Consider the following 23,252-nt stretch of genomic DNA (forward strand, 5'->3'; position numbering starts at 1 on the left):
GTATATATTATCCTGTCTGTGGGATGCTGCATATAAAAAGAAATCCCTTGCTGCTAATCAAAAAGAGTAGCCCATGATGTGGCGACAGCAGGTTTCCTCTTTCAATATCTGTGTGGTTTTTAATCATATGTCCGATGCCATATAACCGTAAATAAAATGTGTTGAGTGCGTCGTTAAATGAAACATGTCTTTCCCTTATTTATTTTGATCAAAATATAATTTAGCAATTTGTACTGCCAACATCGAGCAAGTTATTTTAAAGTGTTTTTAAATGTCTAGTTTTGAATTTATTGAAAGCCTGTTAATATTTGTAAATATTAATGGCCATGTTGACATCATCATGTCTTTTAATTCCACCCCTGGTTGGGTGAGTGAGTGAGTAAAAGTTTTACACGTGCGTATATACCACGAAAGTTTCACGCACGCCTGTCACGGGCTTAATCTCTGACTTTCGCCAGTGACTAAGTCCGGGCCAGGAGGGGGGAGGGGTACGTTTGAGGTGGGCGGAATTTGGAATAAAACATTTAGTGGTCGGTCAAAGACCTAAGTCCTAAAATCCTAACGACATTCTACACTTCTACACATGTCCGGACTAAGAATTTAAAACCAAACGTTTTTGACTGCTCGGCCTAAAAGGTTTTAAGGTGATTTGAGCAATTGATCGGGCACCAAAGTAAAGTGCGTTGGACTATTTATATAAAAAATAAACATAAGAATTTTGAGCCGCGGCCGAAATTTTTTAAAGTCCAACTAAGCCCAAAAAAAGAAAAAGGAGGTTGGCGTCTACTTTGGCGAGCCTGAAGATTCCAGGAGTAGAGGCAGGAGATGTTGGCGTCGTAGCAAAGTACGCACTACAGCACCGTAGTCGGGGCCGCAGACCGCCCGGATCATCTTGTGGATGTTCTTGTTGTCCAACTTGGCCGGAAGTATGACTTGGCGGTAGGTCTTGTCCTTTGGGGCGTCACGACTACGGTGTCATGAGTTCCAAACATCTTGTTGTGGAGTTCGTATTTGCTGCCGTCCTCCAGGGATCTCCAGTCTGTGTTGAGGTGGCTGCCTCGTAGCTGCGTCGGGTCAGTCGTGTCCCCCTGCATGTACTGGTGAAGTTGTTTATTCAGTCCGTTCACAGCGACAGTCCATTCGGACTCTTCAGGGGGAGCGACTACCGGGGCTGGTCTCTCGGCCTTGGCTGGCCGGTCGGTCGGTGATGTTGCCTTCCTTTTTTCTCCAACGGTGGTCGATCGGGCCGATGGCGAGGCGACTGGCTGTACCGGAGATACCGGCCAGTTCTTCCTGGGCCATGTGACGGTCGGTGATGGAGGGTCGTTGGGCGTCTCACACACCGCAGTGTTGAGCTCGTCCAGTTCGGTGGCCGACGGTTCCCTTGGGGCTGGTCGCGTCGTCTCAGGTTGGACTGGGGGCGGCGTCGCAGAAGGGACCGCCACTGGCGGTTGAGCCGCCAGCTTAGATTCCCCCCCCCCCCCCCCCCGTGCCGCTCCTGGCGCAGGTTTCCTCTTCCTCTACTTCCGATTCCTTGTCGGTGAGATCGCGTCCCCGTACACCAAGGTCACGGAAGCCCGTGACCCGGTGTGCGTGACGCGATACTCACTCAGCTTTCCAAAACTGGCGAGCAGTCCCCCCAGGTGGGGGAGGGGGGGGGGGGGTAAGTCAAGAGCGCAGCTAACCACGTCTACTCTCATCGCGAGTTAAGTTGAAAGCCCCCTGGTTGGGGACAAGTTTTTCTGTAAAAAAACAACAAAGCTTCTGTGAATTAAAGTCGCAGACACCAGTTTTAAAATGGAAACCAAGTTTGGTTAATCTTCAAACCTGTATTATATTTGTATACAATTACAAGAGAGTGAAAGAAAGAAAGAAATGGTTTATTTAACGACGCACTCAACACATTGTATTTACGGTTATATGGCGTCAGACATATGGTTGAGGACCACACAGATTTTGAGAGGAAACTCGCTATCGCCACTACATTGGCTACTCTTTCCGATTAGCAGCAAGGGATCTTTTATTTGCGCTTCCCACAGACAGGATAGCACAAACCATGGCCTTTGTTGAACCAGTTATGGATCACTGGTCGGTGCAAGTGGTTACAAGAGAGTGAAAAAAGAATCTGTGATGATGAGATGCATTTAAAAAAACAAAAAACACACCGCATCTACTGTTATGGAGACGAGATAGAATTTACCCGTTTCATTGCTTCGTCGTCACAGGAAAGAAGGAAATGTTTTATTTAACGACGCATTCAACACATTTTATTTACGTTTATATCCGATGCCATATAACCGTAAATAAAATGTGTTGAGTGCGTCGTTAAATAAAACATTTCCTTCCTTCCTGTGACGATGCAACGATGATACGAGGAAATTCCATCTCGTCTCCATAAAAGTTACTTCTCGGAGGTACATGCGTTTAAAAAAAAATGAAAAATGCAGTTTGTGGTATTAAAAACATTATGATGATCAGAAAAATTTCGGATGTACGGAAATGGATAATCAAAACAATAAAATCTATGTACTGTCTGATTTGAATTATCAAAAACGACTTTAATCATGAAAAATACGGCGTAATGTTTAAAAACTAGGATCTGTTGCTTTAAGTAAAAGAAACCCAGGTTGTTAAGTGTACGTGTTTTGTGTATAGATACATACTAAACCCTTAATGCCAAACAATATCTATTTCCGTCGAGGTCCAAGCATCCGTTAACTTCCTCTGAGCCCGTTCATGCGGTTGGTTCCGCTGTGGGACCAGGATAGTCATGGAAGATTCCTGTTATATCCGAAACAAAAAACAGAAAATCTCATTTTGTGTGAATCATTCAAGTGTTTGTTATTTATGGTGTACACACTGGCTGACAGGTTGCATGTATTGGCTTTTGCCATTTACCCCAGCTCTCTCAACAAGTGATTACATTTGGTGTCATGCACTCTAAAACTGACATATACTTCACAAACCTCATCAGAATTCTTTTCATCGCGTGTTCCATTTGCGTCACCAGTTCCACAAAAGTGCTGGTATATTTTGATGCTAAATCTGCTATTCATTTCCCTTGTTGCCAACTTGACTTGACACCCAACAAAATGCAATATCCTTTTCGTCAATTCTTTAAAAACAAAAAAGACAAACGAGTTCTATTAGTTCAGCGGATGATTGTTCCAACTTAATTTCATTTAAAGCCAGAGTCGAGAGAATTCGAGTCGGTGGAAGTAACACTGTAACATCCTTCAGATGTATGTAATTTTCTCAATTTATCTAAGGTATTTATTATCGATTACATTTCGGTAGTGAATACTCATATCAAATCGGTCAACCTCGCAAAATTTGTTACAGATGAAAAGACGAAATTTACTCTGATGCACAAGATCAAATATTATGTATAGTGGTCTATCGCGCCATGGTGGAAAAACAAAGTGCGAAGAAGTTACCACTGACAGTGCCCTGTATGTAACATTGGAAGTAGCCAACAGTATATTGAGGGTAAAGAACAACTATACAAATTTCATCTGATCTCCCATTAAACATAAAGCTGTCTTATGTAAGATATCTATTTCCCAACATGGCGAATCACTAATTAAAATGAAGGAAGGAAGGAAATGTTTTATTTAACGACGCACTCAACATATTTTATTTACGGTTATGTGGCGTCGGGCATATTTTTAAAGACCACATAGATATTGAGGGAGGAAACCCGCTGTCGCCACTTCATGGGCTACTTTTTTCGATTAGCAGCAAGGGATCTATTATATGCACCATCCCATAGACATGATAGCACATACCACGGCCTTTGATGTGTCAGTTGTGTTGTACTGGCTGGGGCGAGAAATAGCGCATTGGGCCCACTGACGGAGATCGATTCCAAACCGACCGCGCATCAAGCGAGCACTTTACCGCTGAGCTACGCCTCGCCTGAATTAAAATGATGTTTGATGCAATATTTTGGCCGAGTGTATACTTTATAATTTTTCTGCACGTAATTATCATCGTGTTTTATAGTGATTTGTGAGCGCAATCCATTAGCTGTTCAAATATCCATTGGCTCTGTCTTGTACAGGATGAGACTTGTGGAACGAGACGTGTACGTGGAAGATGTATCGTCGTGAACAGTGGTCAAGTGATTCATTTGGGGGGAAAAAGTCACAACAATCTTAAAATCTGTCTTGTGCAGAAATACGGGCTTTAGTGCGATAATCGTTTTTACGTTCACATTTTAAATCCTTTTTGTTGCATACAATGGTAAAGCGCTCGCTTGATGTGCAGTCGGTATGGGATCTATCACCGTCGGTTGGCCCATTGGGCTGTTTCTCATTCCAGCCAGTGCACTACAACTGGTATATCAAAGGCTGTGGTATGTGTTATCCTGTCTGTGGGATGGTGCATATAAAAGATCCCTTGCTACTAATGGAAAAAAATATATCGGGTTTCCTCTCTAAGACTATATGTCGTAATTACCGAATGTTTGACGTCGATGATTAATAAATCAATGTGCTTTAGTGGTGTCGTTAACCGAAAGAAACAAACTAACTTTCACATTTTACATCTTATTTGTTGCATACTAAAAATAACCTTGTTCCTTACTGCATCTAAACTCAGTTTGCAGGATCGAACTACATCGGTGGATCCATTCAGCTGATTGGGTTTTTATCTTTCCAACCAGTGCACCACAATTGAACAAAGGCCGTGGTATGTGCTTTTTTGTCTGAGGGAAAGTGCATATAAAATATCCCTTGCAGAATTACCAAATGATTAACATCCAATAACCGATGATTAATTAATCAATGTGCTCTAGTGGTGTCATTAAACAAAACAAACAAACTTTCACATTTTAAATAGTTTTTGTTGCATACTAAAGATAGGCTTGTTCCTTGCAGTATCTAAACTCGGTTCATTGCATCAAGGGATTAGCTGCCAATAGATGAACCAGGTCTCCGAGTTCGTGTGGTATCAGGCATCTGCGGCATGACTTAAGAACTAATCCATTCACAATGCATCCATAACTTACGTTTCCGTCTATAGGATATCAGTAGTTGGTGGCGAACATACGATATATCTCGTCTCACACTAAGGAAGAATGGGGATCAGACATAAGTCGAAACCAGTTGTGCTTTGCACGATCTTTGCGAGATCAACCTAACATACTACACTTCTATGTAATACGCTTTCTCTAAATCAAAGAATGTAAAAAGTAAAAGATGACATTGGATGAAACTCTTTAAATCTAATAAGCTGAAAAGCTACGCTTCGGCGCCCTTCGTTAAAATCTTAATCTATGTAGAACCTTTTGTGCAATTTACAGATACTAACTTGTATCAGCAATAGGCCAATAAGAAGCATAGTTTATCGGATCGTTGATAAATGGGCACAGGTTTTTTTCAGTCGGAAGCAAAGGTAGTAGACAGTGACTAGTAGATAAATAGAGAATACTACATGAGTAGTCGTTACGCCATCGGACTACAGGCTGGCAGGTACAGGGTTCGCAGCCCGGCACCGGCTTCAACCCAGAGTGAGTTCTTAAGGGCTCAATGGGTAGGTGTAAGGCCACTACATCCTCTTCTCTCTCACTAACCACTAACCAGCTAACAATTAACCCACTGTTCCAGACGACAGACATCTCAGATAGCTGAGCTGTGTGTGCCCAGGACAGCGTGCCTGAACCTTAATTGGATATAAGCATGAAGATAAGTTGAAATGAAATGATACGTTTCAAACAACGAGTTGTGAGATAAATGGTATCTAACGGACACGAATGTATTATTCTATTTCTTACATATTCTCAAAAACCAAGGGCCTAATTCACTAAACTCTCGCAACTTTGCGATCTCGCAGTGCAATACTAAAAGACTTACAAAGAGGATGCTTTGTTGTCTAGCAGACCCTAAGAGTCTTTTGTGAATTAGGCGCCAGGTTTTAATGTAAGTTACCACACATCATATTAATTTTGTTATTTATCCGAATGGCGTGACTGACCGAGATCGAAAAATTAAAATCAGCTCATTACATTCGTTAATAAAAGCCTGCACGACAGATAGGACGGAGTTCATTTAAAATAATAAGTACGTTAATTAACATAACAGCTGTTTTGCGTCTATATAAAAAAAGACAACAAAAACCTCCGTATTTAAAATACAACAGATGTTAGTAACTCTGCGATTAGTTCCTACTATTGACAACAATAATACGGTGTTAAAACCTTGATTGACATAATTGATATGCGACTTCCAGGACGTGTTTTTCAAAACAAGCCACCATCTGGACAATAATTGTAGAACATATAAAAATAATTAATGTTATCTGTACGACCGGTCTCGGCGGTCTCGTGGTTAAGCCATCGGACATAAGACTGTACCGTCTCCCACCCAGAGCGAGTTTTAACGACTCAATGGGTAGGTGTAAGACCACTACACCCTCTTCTCTCTCACTAACCATCAACCAACTAACAATTAACCCACTGTCCTGGACAGACAGCCCAGATAGCTGTCGCACTGACCACTAACAACTAACCCACTGTCCTGGACAGCTGGGGTGTGGGAAACTGGGAAACTCTTTTTACGTGCCCCTATCCACAAGGGTTCAGGCACGCCCACCCCGGATTCAGCCTCTGACTGCGCCAGTGACCGACTCCGGGGCGGGAGGGCTGGGGTGTGTACCCGGGACAGCGTGCGTGAACTTTAAATGGATATATAAACATGAAAATAAGTTGAAATGAATGAATAAAAATGTTATGCTCGTAAGAAAGAAAAATAGTTATGTGAAATAAAAGTATAATGCATTTTGTTCTACATGTATATTTGTAATGGAATTTCAGTACGCAGTTTAGTTCGAGTACTCTGACTGTAAGAGACCGGCCTCGGTGGCGTCGTGGCAGGCCATCGGTCTACAGGCTGGTAGGTACTGGGTTCGGATCCCAGTCGAGGCATGGGATTTTTAATCCAGATATCGACTCCAAACCCTGAGTGAGTGCTCCGCAAGGCTCAATGGGTAGGTGTAAACCACTTGCACCGACCAGTGATCCATAACTGGTTCAACAAAAGCCATGGTTTGTGCTATCCTGCCTGTGGGAAGCGCAAATAAAAGATCCCTTGCTGCCTGTCGTAAAAGAGTAGCCTATGTGGCGACAGCGGGTTTCCTCTAAAAAAATCTGTGTGGTCCTTAACCATGTCTGACGCCATATAACCGTAAATAAAATGTGTTGAGTGCGTCGTTAAATAAAACACTTCTTTCTTTCTTTCTTTCTGACTGTAAGACTGTTGAATTTTTATATTGATGCTGATCATCACTTTGTTTTTCCATTACCGACGGACATTTGGACGGTTACGACGCTCTCATTAAGAACGTCATAACTGTCCAAATGTCCTTTTAGCTCTCTTACAGTCAGAATGAATGAATGAATGAATGTTTAACGACACCCCAGCACAAAAATACACATCGGCTATTGGGTGTCACAAATGGCAAGTCTTACAATCAGAGTACTCGGGCTATACGCAGTTTTGCACTGTTGATCGTATCCTGTCTATACATTGTTTTTAAACATGCAGCTATAAATTTAGTATTCGTATTAGATGGCCATGGGTCTTCGTTAACATTGAACCGGCCTCGGTGGCGTCGTGGCAGGCCATCGGTCTACAGGCTGGTAGGTACTGGGTTCGGATCCCAGTCGAGGCATGGGATTTTTAATCCAGATATCGACTCGAAACCCTGAGTGAGTGCTCCGCAAGGCTCAATGGGTAGGTGTAAACCACTTGCACCGACCAGTGATCCATAACTGGTTCAACAAAGGCCATGGTTTGTGCTATCCTGCCTGTGGGAAGCGCAAATAAAAGATCCCTTGCTGCCTGTCGTAAAAAGAGTAGCCTATGTGGCGACAGCGGGTTTCCTCTAAAAACAGTGTCAGAATGACCATATGTTTGACGTCCAATAGCCGATGATAAGATAAAAAAATCAATGTGCTCTAGTGGCGTCGTTAAATAAAACAAACTTTACTCTTTTTTTTCGTTAACATTGAGGCGATAATGGACACTTCCAGATTACTGCGAACTTCGTGATAAATTAATAAAACAACAACCAAAGAAAAACCACCCAAAACGTAAAGCATGTATACAGTTTACAGTATGGTGCGAGCGTACTGACACCCCATGTATGTTTGATTTCATTCTTAAAGTGTCGTATTCACAATGCAAAAGAAATAAATAAATGTTTTAACAACGCACTCAACACATTTTATCTATGGTTATATGGCTTCAGACATATGATATGGTTAAGGACCACACAGATATTGAGAGAGGAAACCAGCTGTCGCCACTTCATGGGTTACTCTTTTCGATTAGCAGCAAGGGGTCTTTTATATGCACCATCCCATAGATAGGATAGCACATACCATGGTCTTTGATATACCAGTCGGGGTGCACTGGCTGGAGCGAAAAATAGCCCAATGGTCTCTGACGGGGATCGATCCCAAACCAACCGCGTATCAAGCGAGCGCTTTACCACTGGACTACGTCTCGCCCACTATTCACGATGCAGTGAGCGTTAAGGAATCGGATCTTACATTACTAATAGTTCCCCACAGGCTGATCAAACGACCATGTATTCTTACAAACAAGATTCCAACAGATTTACGGCGCATGTCACTAATTCAAATCCAACAGGCAATGGCAAAATGTGGAAAAGACATATATTAAATTTTTGTAATCGAGATTACAATTAATATTTTCAAAATAGTAGATAAACTGCTTGTTCCGGATATAGCTGCCTTGCACTAAATAAGGGACCTTATATCTTACGTCGAAGCGCACCGTCAAATATCTACGGAGTAAATATGCATCTGCTCCTTTGATTGGTAGTAATGTGTGACCATTTTTATTTGTTTAAAAAACTATTATTTATTTTCAGTAGGTTAGCCATCTTTTATTTAGTTGGCCATTCTTGTACAGTATACACTAGAGTTTGAAAAAGTGTTAAGTGCGATTTTCTTCAAAACTAAGAATTGCTAGCATATTGTTTTCTAATTTCTTAACAGGCTATGTGGGAACCTATTTTCTTCAAGGTGGATTAAGTGTTGAGTGCTGTGCTGGGTGGGTTGATACTTTACTTATTTCGATGGTATTTAAAAATGTACATCTTATTGGAAACAGGAATTGATTCATGTCAAGGGACCTGTAATAGCAGGCATCTTTGATTAGCTTCATTCCGCACAAAATATGCCAATTTTATTGAAATTTCGCACGTTTGAGGTACAATAAATGATTGTGTTTGGTACAGTGATGTTGGTTCAAACCCAACTACATGATTTTACTGGCAAGGTAAAACAACACTTTATGACATCCTGTCACGTGTCTATCTAACCAATGGATGGTATGGCAGTATTCAGTGCTCTATTCAAGGTTTTGGGCGCATCGAATTTTGACCTAGTTAGATTCTAATTGTTATAGTGTTACCTTAAATAGCATTCCTTCCGTGATACAAGGCCTATTATATGAATGCTTCAGACAGATACAAATAGAACGTCACAGACCCTGGTCGCCCTCCAGCAATGGTATGTTCTGAAATCCGGAACATTAATCCTCAAAAGCGCGGATATTAGCGTGCTCCAGATTTCATGGACACTGTGAGAAGCTGCGAATTCTGCATATCATGCATCGACGTGAACCTAAACCTTGACCTACGTACACACCATCAAATAGGTTTTTGATAACACACGCAAATTAGAGGTGGGCTTATTTAGGGCTGAACGTTTTACTGAATACGTGTTATTAAATAATTTTGTTATTTAAATAGGTCATGTACACTTAAATGTCAATGAGGAAAGATATTTTCCCTAGAGGCTATAAGACAAAAAAAATAAAATAATAATAAATGTTCTATTTAACGACGCACTCAACACATTTTATTTACGGTCATATGGCGTCAGACATATGGTTAAGGACCACACAGATTTTGAGAGGAAACCCGCTGTCGCCACTTCATGGGCTACTCTTTCCGATTAGCAGCAAGAGATATTTTATTTGCGCTTCCCACAGGCAGGATAGCACAAACCATGGCCTTTGTTGAACCAGTTATGGATCACTGGTCGGTGCAAGTGGTTTACACCTACCCATTGAGCCTTGCGGAGCACTCACTCAGGGTTTCGAGTCGGTATCTGGATTAAAAATCCCATGCCTCGACTGGGATCCGAACCCAGTACCTACCAGCCTGTAGACCGATGGCCTAACCACGACGCCACCGAGGCCGGTAGAGAAGATGAATGCTTACATCAGTCTTGGGTCTGACTCATCCGTTACATGATGTGGCAGTAAATCCTGGTTTCCATAAATCAGTAACAGGTCGCTGACTGATACATATCAACCGAACCCAGTACCTACCAGCCTGTAGACCGATGGCCTAACCATGACGCCACCGAGGCCGGTAAACCTTGAACTACGTACACACCATCAAATAGGTTTTTGATAACACACGCAAATCAGAGGCGGGCTTATTTAGGGCTGAACATTTGACTGAATACGTATTATTAAATAATTTTGTTATTTAAATAGGCCATGTACACTTAAATATCAATGAGGAAAGATCGTTTTCCTAGAGGCTATAAGACAATTCAGAGCTGTTATGTTGTTCTACTTTCCTCGTAATTTGTTACATCTGAATTTTCGCAGTCACTAAACTCTGCGGGAATTCGGACTAATGTCTGTGTTGTGAAATCGGCCTATGGGTGTGATTTAGACCGTATAAAGCTTCAACCAAATACAAGTTTCCTAGGTTCCTTGGTGTGATTTTCCACCTGTGAAGCGATCGGTCATCGAATCGATCCTTCTCAGTAGACCCATTTGCAGTTTGGGCTATTTTCCGTTACAACCAGTGGTCCACAACTTGTTAATCAAAGGCTGTGGTATGTGCTGTCCTATCTGTGGGAAAGTGCATATAAAAGACCCCTTGCTGCTTATTGGAAAGAGTAGCCTATGTGGCAGCAGCGGGTTTCCTCTAAAGAAATATGTCAGAATGGTCATATGTTTGACGTCCAATAGCCGATGATAAGATAAAAATCAATGTGCTCAAGAGGTGTGGTAAAATAAACCAAACTTTACTTTTTTTCAAATACCTAAGAAGGTACTGCTTCACAACCACCACCGAGCACAGTAAGTATCTTCTTGACGACGGGACGGAATGGGCTCTTACAGCACGCGAATCTATGGAAGACTGTGGATAACAATATTATCCACTCGGCCATTTCAGCAACAATGTTAAAATTACCGTAAACACGTTTCGCCAGCTATTTATGATAAGAATACTATAAAATATATGCATTTTTTTATTTTAAAATACAATTTCACCTCCTTTCTAAAAAGAAAACATCTTTTAAAACGCGATCGATTCACGAAAAATAAATTGCTTATGTTACATATTATGCGTAAAAATACCGCGTTTGGCATGTCGCTTTTATATTATTATTATTATTATTATTATTATTATTATTATTATTATTATTATTATTATTATTATGTAACTCAAATAAGCACAAGTTGTGTTATGTATTTGGCAATAAAATCATCTAGATCAGCCTGTTGCACCCTCAATACTGATCAACTTCGTAAGATATGGCTGTAGAAAACAGGATGTAGAAAAGGATGTAGAAAAGGATGTAGAAAAGTATGTTCGTGTAGGAAAGCATGCATAACATGTTCTGAAATATGCGTCCACTTTACTGCAACATTGCCATTCTGAACACGGGGAGCGACTGAGGGGTGTGACCTCTAACCAGCTTATTCAGTGGCGGATCCAGAAAATCCATTTAGAGGGGGGGGGGGGGCAAATGACATGAGGTGGAATGCCAAGGGAACTTTGGGGGAGGTTTGGATGGGGATCGTAAAAAAATGAAAATTAATATATAATAAAATTATAACTATCGCAAAATTTAGGGGGGGGGGCCCTGCCCCCCTCTAGATCCGCCTTTGTTATTATACTCTTAATACTGTATATTGTTGACACACATTCTACGTGTATTATGTGACATAATTAAAATTACATTATACTAGATTAACTGTTGTATTTTTAATCATATTTAATCTCAAAGTAACATGACTGTAAAGTGCTGTCATTAAATATATTTTTATATTACCCTGTTGACATCAGACCGGCCTTGGTGGTGTCGTGGTTAGCCATCGGTATACAGGCTGGTAGGTACTGGTTTCGGGTCCCAGTTGAGGCATGGGATTTTTAATCCAGATACCGACTCCAAACCCTGAGTGAGTGTTCCGCAAGGCTCAATGGGTAGGTGTAAACCACTTGCACCGACCAGTGATCCATACCTGGTTCAACAAAGGTCATGGTTTGTGCTATCCTGAAAGTGGGAAGTGCAAATAAAAGATCAATTGCTGCCTGTCGTAAAAGAGTAGCCTATGTGGCGACAGCAGGTTTCCTCTAAAAAACCAGTGTCAGAATGACCATATGTTGGCCGATGATAAGATAAAAAAACTCAATGTGCTCTAGTGGTGTCGTTAAATAAAACAAACTTTACTTTTTTTACTGTTGACATCATTTTATGTTTTTTAGGTTATAATTAAGCAAATGCATGGATGTTGTGGTCTGCATGTGTAATAACAAGTGTTATATTCTAAGAAGTCAAATTGCCTATGATTTGGACCAATGTTAGGGAGAAATATTTCTGTAAACAATAGTTTGCCATATAGATAGTAAATAGCTATGTCATATGGTAAAATCCATAAAAACCCATTCCAGTGTCAGCTTTCAAATTAAAGGGACAGACGCTAGTTTTTAAACACTACGGCATATTTTTCACTATTAGAGCCGTTTATGATCACTGAAATCAATCATCACTTATGTTTTATTGTTTAGATTATCCATTTCCGTAGAACTGAAGTGTTTTTGGTCATCCTGTTGTTTCTAATACCACAAAATGCATTAATCATATTTTTAAAAACGCACGTGCGTCCGAGAAGTAGCGGTTATTGATTCGAGTTCTAGTCTATTTTTAAAGGATATTTTCCGGTTTTAACGTCACAGACTCTGCTTTCATTCTGTTCTAACTTTATCCAAATGTGTTACAAGTTTGTAGATTAACTAAACTTAGTGTCCATTTTTACGAGTTGAAACTAGGATCTGCGCCTTTAATAGAGGCAATAGTTTTTATTTTAAGGGGAAAAATATTCTTTTGAAAAACAAAACCTATCCTTTTTCAATAGAATATGCTACAATAATCGTTATACTCGAAGAAAGCACACCAGGGAACCCACGGAACCTTTGATATGCTGTTCCTAATCACATTCAGCAAACTATCCTGAAAAATCTACTACCTTTTTTATGGATGGGTCCACTTTTGATCTAATGCTTCTGGACTGCTATAGGAAATGGAAGAATGGCGTTGCACGGAATCATCTATTCTAAATGCTGAAATATTGAAAAATATACTCAATATTATAGGTTTAAATACAAACCGTCAAGGTCTTTTTTTAATTAATTTTTGGCGGTTTTTCTTAATGATTTGATGAGTAACTTGAGGAAACGTCCATACCAAAATGTTCATTTAAAATTAATTCGACATGACACACACAGGCTAACTCACTCTCATTCACTCACTCACACATACACACGGAGACACACACACACACACACACACACACACAGAGAGAGAGAGAGAGAGAGAGAGAGAGAGAGAGAGAGAGAGAGAGAGAGAGAGAGAGAGAGAGAGAGAGAGAGAGAGAGAGAGAGAGAGAGGGGACACAGGGGGTGGGAGAGGGAGGGATGGAGAAGGGAAGAGGAGAAAGTGTGTGTGTGTTGTGCTTGTGTGTGTGTGAGAGAGAGAGAGAGAGAGAGAGAGAGAGAGAGAGAGAGAGAGAGAGAGAGAGAGAGAGAGAGAGAGAGAGAGAGAGAGACTATAGATGCATGCACATACTACATACACACTACACAACATACGCACAGATCCACCAACCAACTTACAAATGAATGGCATTCCAAAGATCAAGGTAGGTACTGTCCAGTCTGTGACAAAGTGGATAGAAAAGACACATTACTGCTTGCCAGTTGACAGAACTGGACATTACATGGTGGCAGCGGGTGACGTCACTCGACATCTCAACCAAGCGTGGTAACAAGTAAATAACACCGGCCTCGGTGGTGTCGTGGTTAAGCCATTGGGCATATGGCTGGTAGGTACAGGGTTCGCAGCCCAGTACCGGCTGCCACCCAGAGCGAGTTTTAACGACTCAATGGAAAGGTGTAAGACCACTACACCACCTTCTTCTTCTTCTTCTTCTCTCTCTCTCTCTCTCTCTCTCTCTCTCTCTCTCTCTCTCTCTCTCTCTCTCTCTCTCTCTCTCTCTCTCTCTCTCTCTCTCTCTCTCTCTCTAACCACTAACCAACTAACAACCAACCCATTGTCCTGGACAAACAGCCCAGACAGCTGATTTGCGTGCTTGAAACTTAATTGGATATAAGCACGAAAATAATTTTTAAAAACAAGAAAGTTAATTACAAAATTATATTGGCCGCAAACAGCCGCAGTTTTATTAATGTTCTAATGGTATTCCTTTCTCTCTGTTTCAGAAAGTGGTAAGAGGGTGTTTTTAAGACAATACTGTGACGACGAACAGCACCCGGAATGAATTCTTGGTTGCGGGTTTGGGCTCAGTCTGGTGTATTAATTCTTCAGCTGCTCCGACTGCCCGCCGTCAGTGCGCTTTCGCTGTCCACCGCTCCTCACCAAGGACACACTGTTTCGTTGAAGTCTCAGCAACTCTTTAGAAACGGACCATTCCTTTTCCACTACAATCCGTGGCAGGTTTTGCGATGGCCGCTCGCTCACGACATAGCGAGCAAACTTGATAGGTTAACAAATGTTCGCAGCCAGCTGTTCGGCAAGGAAATGGGACTGGCTTCGAAGAAAAAGCCGAGTAAAATATCTAGAAAACGCCAGAAAGAGAAGAGTCTTGTAAACAGCTGGCTCCCCGCGGCCCAGATTAGAAGCGGCCTGCAATATGCATTGCACCCCGAAGTGCTGGATTCCATAGTTTCGTTCGACCACAAGTCTCACTCCACTCCTGGTGTCGCTCAAACGAAAGGACAGAAGGATCCGACCAGAGAAGGACACGGGAAAGACGAAGGTCTTCCTCGGCTGATTTCACCGAGTATCCACAAACTACAGGTGCACAAGAACACCCGGGTACACGACATCAAGTTACTACAACCCACCCACAAGGGAAACCCAACACACAGAAACAGCGGTCTTCCTAAATCTAATGCATTTGAAGGATTCGGCAGTTATCAGTATTTTGATATGATGCCAGCTGACAGCAAGGAACAACAATTCGGGGGGTCGTTCGACATGGGCGGGCCGCACTACTTCAGCGATAGTGACGTCACTCCTCAAGAGCAGGGTGGCGACCTCTGGATGAACGCCGGAAGTGGCCAGATAAAGGGTAGTTTCGGAGCTGTCCAGTCCTTTGAGGGTCATTTTGTGGACGAATCAGTAAGTAAAATTTCTGTTTTCGTGATAATTTTTCGAACAGCGTGATAGCTTAGGATGTTGATTTCAGTATACGGGGCGGAACGTAGCCCAGCTGTAAAGCGTTCGCTTGATGCGCGGTCCACTTGGCATGGATCCCCGTCGGTGGGCCCATTAGGCTATTTCTCGGCCGTGGTATGTGCAATCTTGTCTGTGGGGTGGAAAAAAAAAAAAAAAAAAAGGTTTTATTTAACGACGCACTCAACACATTTTATTTTACGGTTATATGGCGTCAGCCATATGGTTAAGGACCACACAGATTTTGAGAGGAAACCCGCTGTCGCCACTATATGGGCTACTCTTCCGATTAGCAGCAAGGGATCTTTTATTTGCGCTTCCCACAGGCAGGATAGCACAAACCATGGCCTTTGTTGAACCAGTTATGGATCACTGGTCGGTGCAAGTGGTTTACACCTACCCATTGAGCCTTGCGGAGCACTCACTCAGGGTTTGGAGTCGGTATCTGGATTAAAAATCCCATGCCTCAACTGGGATCCGAACCCAGTACCTACCAGCCTGTAGACCGATGACCTACCACGACGCCACCGAGGCCGGTGTCTGTGGGGTGATGCATATAAAAGATCCCTTGCTACTAATGCAAAAATGTAGCGGGTTTCCTTTCTAAGACTATACGTCAGAATTACCAAATGTTTGACATCCAATAGCCGATGATTAATAAATCAATGTGCCCAAGTGGTGTTAAATAAAACAAACTTAAACGTATTTCAGTATACAAACGCCTTGACACAGATATGTATTGACAAAATAGACACTATCTGCAATGTACATTTGATCATGATAAAACTAATATTAGCATATATATACACTCATGTCACCTTTGTCTGCGCGGCACAAAAGTCTGCGCACGTTAATGACGTTACATTACGTCTTGAAACAAGTGTCGGGGTATTTTTGTAAACAAACAAACAACGTTAATTTAATTCACTAAATTCACTAAAAATGTGCTCATTACTTGAGTTTAAAAAACATTAAAATTAAAATAACTTTAGTTGTAACACGTTTATTGTTCCATTGTACTGTGGCGGTGAAACAAATATTTTTAAATAGATATTTTAACTTTAAAATATAACACAAATGCTTAGGTGCGCAGACTTAGGTGCCACCAGTGTATATATAATTATATATTCCTACGGATATAGAGAAAATTAAGCAAGCATATAATTACAGAATCGATATAAATATTTGCCATCTTTTATTGGCAAGGCAAACAAAAGAACATGAGCACATTATAATGATAAGTAGGATAATAAGATCAATTCAAACCAGAACATTGCTATTATTTATTAAAGGGACATTCCCGAGTTTTCTACATTGTAAGATGTTTCCGAATAATAAAATACTTCTACGGTTAAACTAACATATTAAATATATTTTCTTGTTTAGAATAACAGTGTCTGTATATTCAAGGTGTTTCTGGTCGTCTTAATATTTCTAAGAAGCCCAAACTGGATTTTGTCTTGAAATAATTTCGTACGTACGAAAAAATCTTTATTAAGAAATAAAATGAAATTTAACCTAGTACAAATATTAGAACGATCAGAAACACGTTTAATATACAGCCACTAATATTTTATGCAGAATGTTTTTTAATTTTATATGTAATTACAGTCGTCAAAAAGTCTCTGTTAGTCCATAACATCTTTAAAACTGCAGCAAACTCAGGAATGTCCCTTTAATTCTAAAACAACAGCAACAAAAATGTAATAATGAAAGCAGTAAAGATGCGTGATGTTTTCGCGATGTAAGTACATTTCTTACACACCGGTTGGTGAGAACATCATCTGATATTTTTGGTGACACATGGTTGTTTACACACGTACGTGTGTTAACAATTTCAAGACACGACTGGCTGCTCCTAGATGAGGCCCAGGTCACCAGTGTGACATTCATCCAATGAAAAACAACTCGGTGAAAATAGATTACACTGTGACGTATAGTTAATCTGACAATCATGTGTCAGTGACGCTTAAGTTAGATACAAGTGCAACGGCTGTAAATAACTTTTAGTCGAAAAAGATGTTAAAATGTTCTTAAAACCTGGTTTTTGAGGATATGTAAGAAATATAATAATACATTCGTGTCCGTTAGATACCATTTATCATGTATTATTCTCTATTTCGCTCGTTAGATACATTTTAAAACAACTCGTTGTGAAATAAATGGTACCCAACGGCCACTCATGTATTATCCACTATGTAGTGTTTGTTTTAATTGCAGAGAGATTGTGACGTAATAGACAAGAAGACGTGTTTTGGCGATGACGACTGCCTGTGTTACGGTCTTTATGAGTGTTCCACCAATCGCTGCGTTCCGCTGTCAGTGTCATCGGCAGGTAAGACGTCAGAATCACTTCACTGTCACCATCATTGTCATCATCATTATCATGGTCTCTGACCGGCTCTGACGAGTCACCGGGCTGTGACGGGGTCTGACGTCACAGAACTAAATGGGTGTATAATGAATGAATGGATGTTTAAAGAGACCACAGCACGAAAATACATCGTCTATTGGGTGTCCAACTGTGGTAAAGGCGAACATAATGTGTAATAGGGTGTATACTACCAAATCAAATCCTATAGACGACAATAGTGACATATATATGGCTAAAACACCTACCTACAGCGTATCAATTGACATAAACATCACCGATATAAATTCTACAACCCCTCACCGTTAAAGTGAAACTGAAAAAAAAAATAGGGTCAAGCTGCTCATTTCAGAGATAACGGGTAGTGTCTATGACTACCGTAGTTCCGCACAAAATTTGAGTACTTTTTCTTACAGGCACCCCATATATGTTCAAAAGCACAAGGCTACTTCACACAGTGATACTACATGAAATAAAATTGCATACATTTTGTGCCTAGATAAAACCTTTTTACAACCAACACACACATTTATCACCAGTCACAAGATGTGTGGTGTTTACTTCTCTATCAAAAGTCGGTGTACCTCGAACTTTATCAAGCCGGAAGTTATTTGGTTTAGTACTACCTAATACGCAGCCGTCTCAGTACATGGCATTTGTTGTTAGAGGTTGCGTCATCATTATTATCACTGTCACCTATTGTTGCTGCCAGAATTCAACTCTACATCAGGGTTGGGAATGTTTCAGAGGCATCAACCAAGCAACTTAAAGTGACAAACCAACTGTGTAGTGGGAGCTGTGCTCTACCATTTCCCTAGGCCTCTTTTTAGACTTGGCTCCTGGACTACATAGACATTACGAGTATCTGTATCACTTCACTGGCATGAACTATGCTAGTACTGACAGTTTCTCTGTTTTGCACTGATGATTACGAAATATTCAAAAGATACAATTCCTGTATCTTTACCGTCTCTCTCAAAATCTCGTAAGAAAATACCTTCATGAAAGAAAGATTTCGAATTAAATGTAGACGTCTCAACGATGGGATAGGTAACGAAAATAAAGGGCGTGTTCATTTATAAGCACCCCAGCGGCTATTGTGTGACATAGTATCAACCAATTTATCTTTTCGACTTTGCAACATGATTGGGACGGTGCGATTGCGAACAAGATTCATGCTATCAAGCCAGTCTTGGGAGAGTGGCAGTCCTCCTATAGACAGTGCAGGAAGGATGAACTAGTCTTGTGTCATGCCCGAATCGGTCTTACTTACCTGACCCATTCATTTATCTTGAAGAAAGATCCTCCACCTCAATGTGAGCACTGTCAGTGTACTTTGACGGCAATGGTTATGGAGACTGCAATGAGTGGTGTTTTTGTTTGAGCATTAACGCGCTGCCGTCATACATACTACTGTTATGCAAATAGCAGGAAGTATCTTTAAATGGCAACTTCTTTCTCAGTTTGCAATTTAGCCATGGTTAACACCATTTCATTGATTTGTCAATACAAATAACGACAACATCCCACTGATGAAGACAAAGGCAGCTTCTCGGTGATATAACTATGATAGTGGCAACGTTGTATTGATTTAATAATGAAGATAAATGCAATTCTTCACTTATTTAACAATGGAAATAACAGTAACTATTCATTGACTTAACAATGAAAATAATAACAACTCTTCATTTAGTTAACAATGACAATAACAGCAATTCTTCATTAGTTTAACAATGACAATAATAAAAAATCTCTTCTTTGATATAAATATGAAAATAGCAGCAACTCTTCATGGACTAATGAATGGAAATAACAGAAGAAAACCTCTTCATTGATTTAACAGTAAAAATAACAGCAACTATTCAATGAAAATAACAACAATTTTCCATTGATTTCAGTGAAAATAAGTAAGAATTCATTCGTTTAATAATGGTGTTGAATTATCGTCAACTTTAAACAGGAAATTTAATAGTTTTATTTTATAATTAAAAACTAAATAACCATTTAAAATAAATTTGTCTAAAAGCAACACACTACTCTTAAAACAAGGTCAGGCAGTCTTAACACTTTTGTTCTGCTGGCACTATTTAAACCATGCTCTTGGAATCAAGAAAAGTATGTTCTTGTTGAGCTTCTCGAGGCTTAAAAAATGCAAAGAAGTCATCCATCATGTCTGTTATATAAAGTTCACGGGTTCTTTTCCGGTGCACAGACGTTATTTTCTCCTCGTATCACGGCCTACTGGTGGTATAACAAAGTGTTCGAAACTAAGTAACTGTTCTAGATCTTCTTCTTCTTCTTTTTTTCTTTCTTGTTTTTTTTTTTTTTTTTTTTTTTTTTCTTTGTTCATCTCCAACTGATTATTTAACTGTCAATCTTGTCTTGTGTTTTGTTTTATTTCCACGTTGGCATTTAGTTAACACCTAGACACTTCCTCCTGGAACAGAACAGAACAGAACAGAGCTTTATTACATCCACGCTGTTTCAAAACGGCGTTTGAGGAAGATACATAATTATAAACTGAATAAAAATTACAAGATGGTTTACAGGATGATGAAATAATAGCACTATCTAACTATGCAGGGTAAGGGTTAATATTGGTTAGTGAGAGATAAGTCGGCACTGTATGTCCATGCAGGGCAGTGGTTAATAGCTGTTAGTTGTTAGAGAGAGATACGTTTGCACTGTATGACCATGCAGGGCAGGGGTTAATAGTTAGTTGTTAGAGAGAGACGTTTTCATCGTATGTCCATGCAGGGCAGGGGTTAATAGTTAGTTGTTAAAGAGAGATACGTTTGCACTGTATGTCCATGCAGGGCAGGGGTTAATAGTTAGTTGTTAGAAAGATAAGTTTGCACTGTATGTCCATGCAGGGCAGGGGTTAATAGTTGTTAGAAAGATAAGTTTGCACTATATGTCTATGCAGGGCAGGGGTTAATAGCTAGTTGTTAGAGAGAGAGATAGGTTTGCACTGTATGTCCACGTAGGGCAGGGGTTAATAGTTAGTTGTTAGAGAGAGATACGTTTGCACTGTATGTTCATGCAGGGCAGGGGTTAATAGTTAGTTGTTATAGAGAGATACGTTTGCACTGTATGTCCATGCAGGGCAGGGGTTAATAGTTAGTTGTTAGAGAGAGATAGGTTTGCACTGTATGTCCACGTAGGGCAGGGGTTAATAGTTAGTTGTTAGAGAGAGATACGTTTGCACTGTATGTTCATGCAGGGCAGGGGTTAATAGTTAGTTGTTATAGAGAGATACGTTTGCACTGTATGTCCATGCAGGGCAGGGGTTAATAGTTAGTTGTTAGAGAGAGATAGGTTTGCACTGTATGTCCATGCAGGGCAGGGGTTAATAGTCAGTTGTTAGAGAGTGATACGTCTGCACTGTATGTCCATGCAGGGAAGGGGTTAATAGTTAGTTGTTAGAAAGAGATACGTTTGCACTGTATGTCCATGCAGGGCAGGGGTTAATAGTTGTTAGAGAGAAATGGGTTTGCACTGTATGACCATGCAGGGCAGGGGTTAATAGTTAGTTGTTAGAAAGAGATACGTTTGCACTGTATGTCCACGCAGGGCAGGGGTTAATAGTTAGCTGTTAAAGAGAGATACGTTTGCACTGTATGTCCATGCAGGGCAGGGGTTAATAGTTGTTAGAGAGAAATAGGTTTGCACTATATGTTTGTGCAGAGCAGGGGTTAATAGTTAGCGGTTAGTGAAAGGTAAGTTTGCACTGTCTGACTATGCAGGGTAAGGGTTAGTAGTTAGTGGTTAGTGGGTGATAACTCTATACAGTGACCTTACCCCTCCACACTGGACATATAAAACTCTGGGCTGAAGACGGTAATTGGACGCGAACCTTGTATCTACCAGCCTTGAAGCTGATTCTTACTGGGACAGTTATTTGGCAGTATTAAATCGTCATCATCACTGTCATCATCATCGTCATCATCATATCAGCATCATCATATCATTATTATCATCATCATCATCAATATCGTCATTGTTATCATGTCTTATTGCGTATTTAAAGGCCACCTTTCCATAGCAACTACTTTTGCTGGATAACTGAGTGGCCGTTATGCATACATATTATTTGACCGGCCTCGGTGGCGTCGTGGTTAGGCCATCGGTCTACAGGCTGGTAGGTACTGGGTTCGGATCCAGTCGAGGCATGGGATTTTTAATCCAGATACCGACTCCAAACCCTGAGTGAGTGCTCCGCAAGGCTCAATGGGTAGGTGTAAAACCACTTGCACCGACCAGTGATCCATAACTGGTTCAACAAAGGCCATGGTTTGTGCTATCCTGCCTGTGGGAAGCGCAAATAAAAGATTCCTTGCTGCCTGTCGTAAAAGAGTAGCCTATGTGGCGACAGCGGGTTTCCTCTATAAAAAAAAATAGTGTCAGAATGACTATATGTTTGACCTGCAATAGCCGATGATAAGATCAAAAAAAAACCTAGTGGCGTTGTTAAATAAAGCAAACTTTACTTTTGATATTAAAACAGTTTCGTTCTATATAAACATTATATATGTGTTAATGTTTGTAAGGGGGATTTTAGGTTTGTGCTTCACTAATTTCTCGTTGTTGTTTTTAACAGATACTAGTAATCCACTGGGGGGATTTTGGCATGAAGAACCAATGGAAATAATGAAGAAGCGGAAGTCGTCGAAAGCGATGAAGATTAAATAAATCAGCCAAGGAACGTCCACAAAATCCGAACATCAAGAAGTGCATACACAAAAAAAGAAGCATGTTTAAATATAATGTTATGTACACAAAATTGAAAATCGTAACTTTTAAATGAGGTATTTGTTTCCTCAATCCTCAAAAAAAAGAAAAAAAGTAACATAACGGACCCGTTTTTACATCATGTGACGTTCTTGAAATGTAAACATTTTGTTTTAAATGGGCCGACTCTGTGACATCACCAGATGTATTTCGTGTTGGGTTTTTTCACCGTTGTGTTCCTGCAATTCATCCGCTACCACCTGTTGTGGCTCTTTCTGGTTTGCATATATTTTCTGACGCTCACGATATCGTGTTGTTGTTTATTGTGTTTTCCTTCCATCTTGTGTTAGATGTGTGGTTTTTTGTCAGAGCATTCGCATTGGAATAAATGTACTATCACTTTCTTATCGAACTGGGCTATTACTGTACAACATTGTCCGACTTAGGGGCCGTCCATAATTTTCTACATTTTCACAAGTGTACAAAGAGTGCACTTTTGACCACCCCCCCCCCCCCCCCCCCCACACTCCCTCCCTCCCCCTAAGTGTACATCCCCAAATGAAAAATGTTGATCGACATTTTTCATTTTTAAAAAAAGTATACGCTGGCCCC

At 40.5% G+C, this 23,252-nt stretch overlaps 1 protein-coding gene across 1 annotated transcript in view; it reads left to right on the forward strand.

The window, feature by feature from the left end:
- The window catches only part of LOC121391265, a 69,056-nt gene extending 46,014 nt beyond the window's left edge, over window positions 1–23,042 (forward strand). The window contains exons 2-4 of the mRNA XM_041522955.1: window positions 14,563–15,484; window positions 17,759–17,873; window positions 22,510–23,042. Of these exons, the coding sequence (XP_041378889.1) occupies window positions 14,618–15,484; window positions 17,759–17,873; window positions 22,510–22,601 (1,074 nt within the window). The 5' untranslated portion in view covers window positions 14,563–14,617 and the 3' untranslated portion in view covers window positions 22,602–23,042. The remainder of the gene's footprint in view (window positions 1–14,562; window positions 15,485–17,758; window positions 17,874–22,509) is intronic.
- Window positions 23,043–23,252: the final 210 nt, after the last annotated feature.

This window comes from Gigantopelta aegis, chromosome 3, assembly GCF_016097555.1.
Source record: "Gigantopelta aegis isolate Gae_Host chromosome 3, Gae_host_genome, whole genome shotgun sequence".
NCBI classification, from domain to species: Eukaryota; Metazoa; Mollusca; class Gastropoda; order Neomphalida; family Peltospiridae; genus Gigantopelta; species Gigantopelta aegis.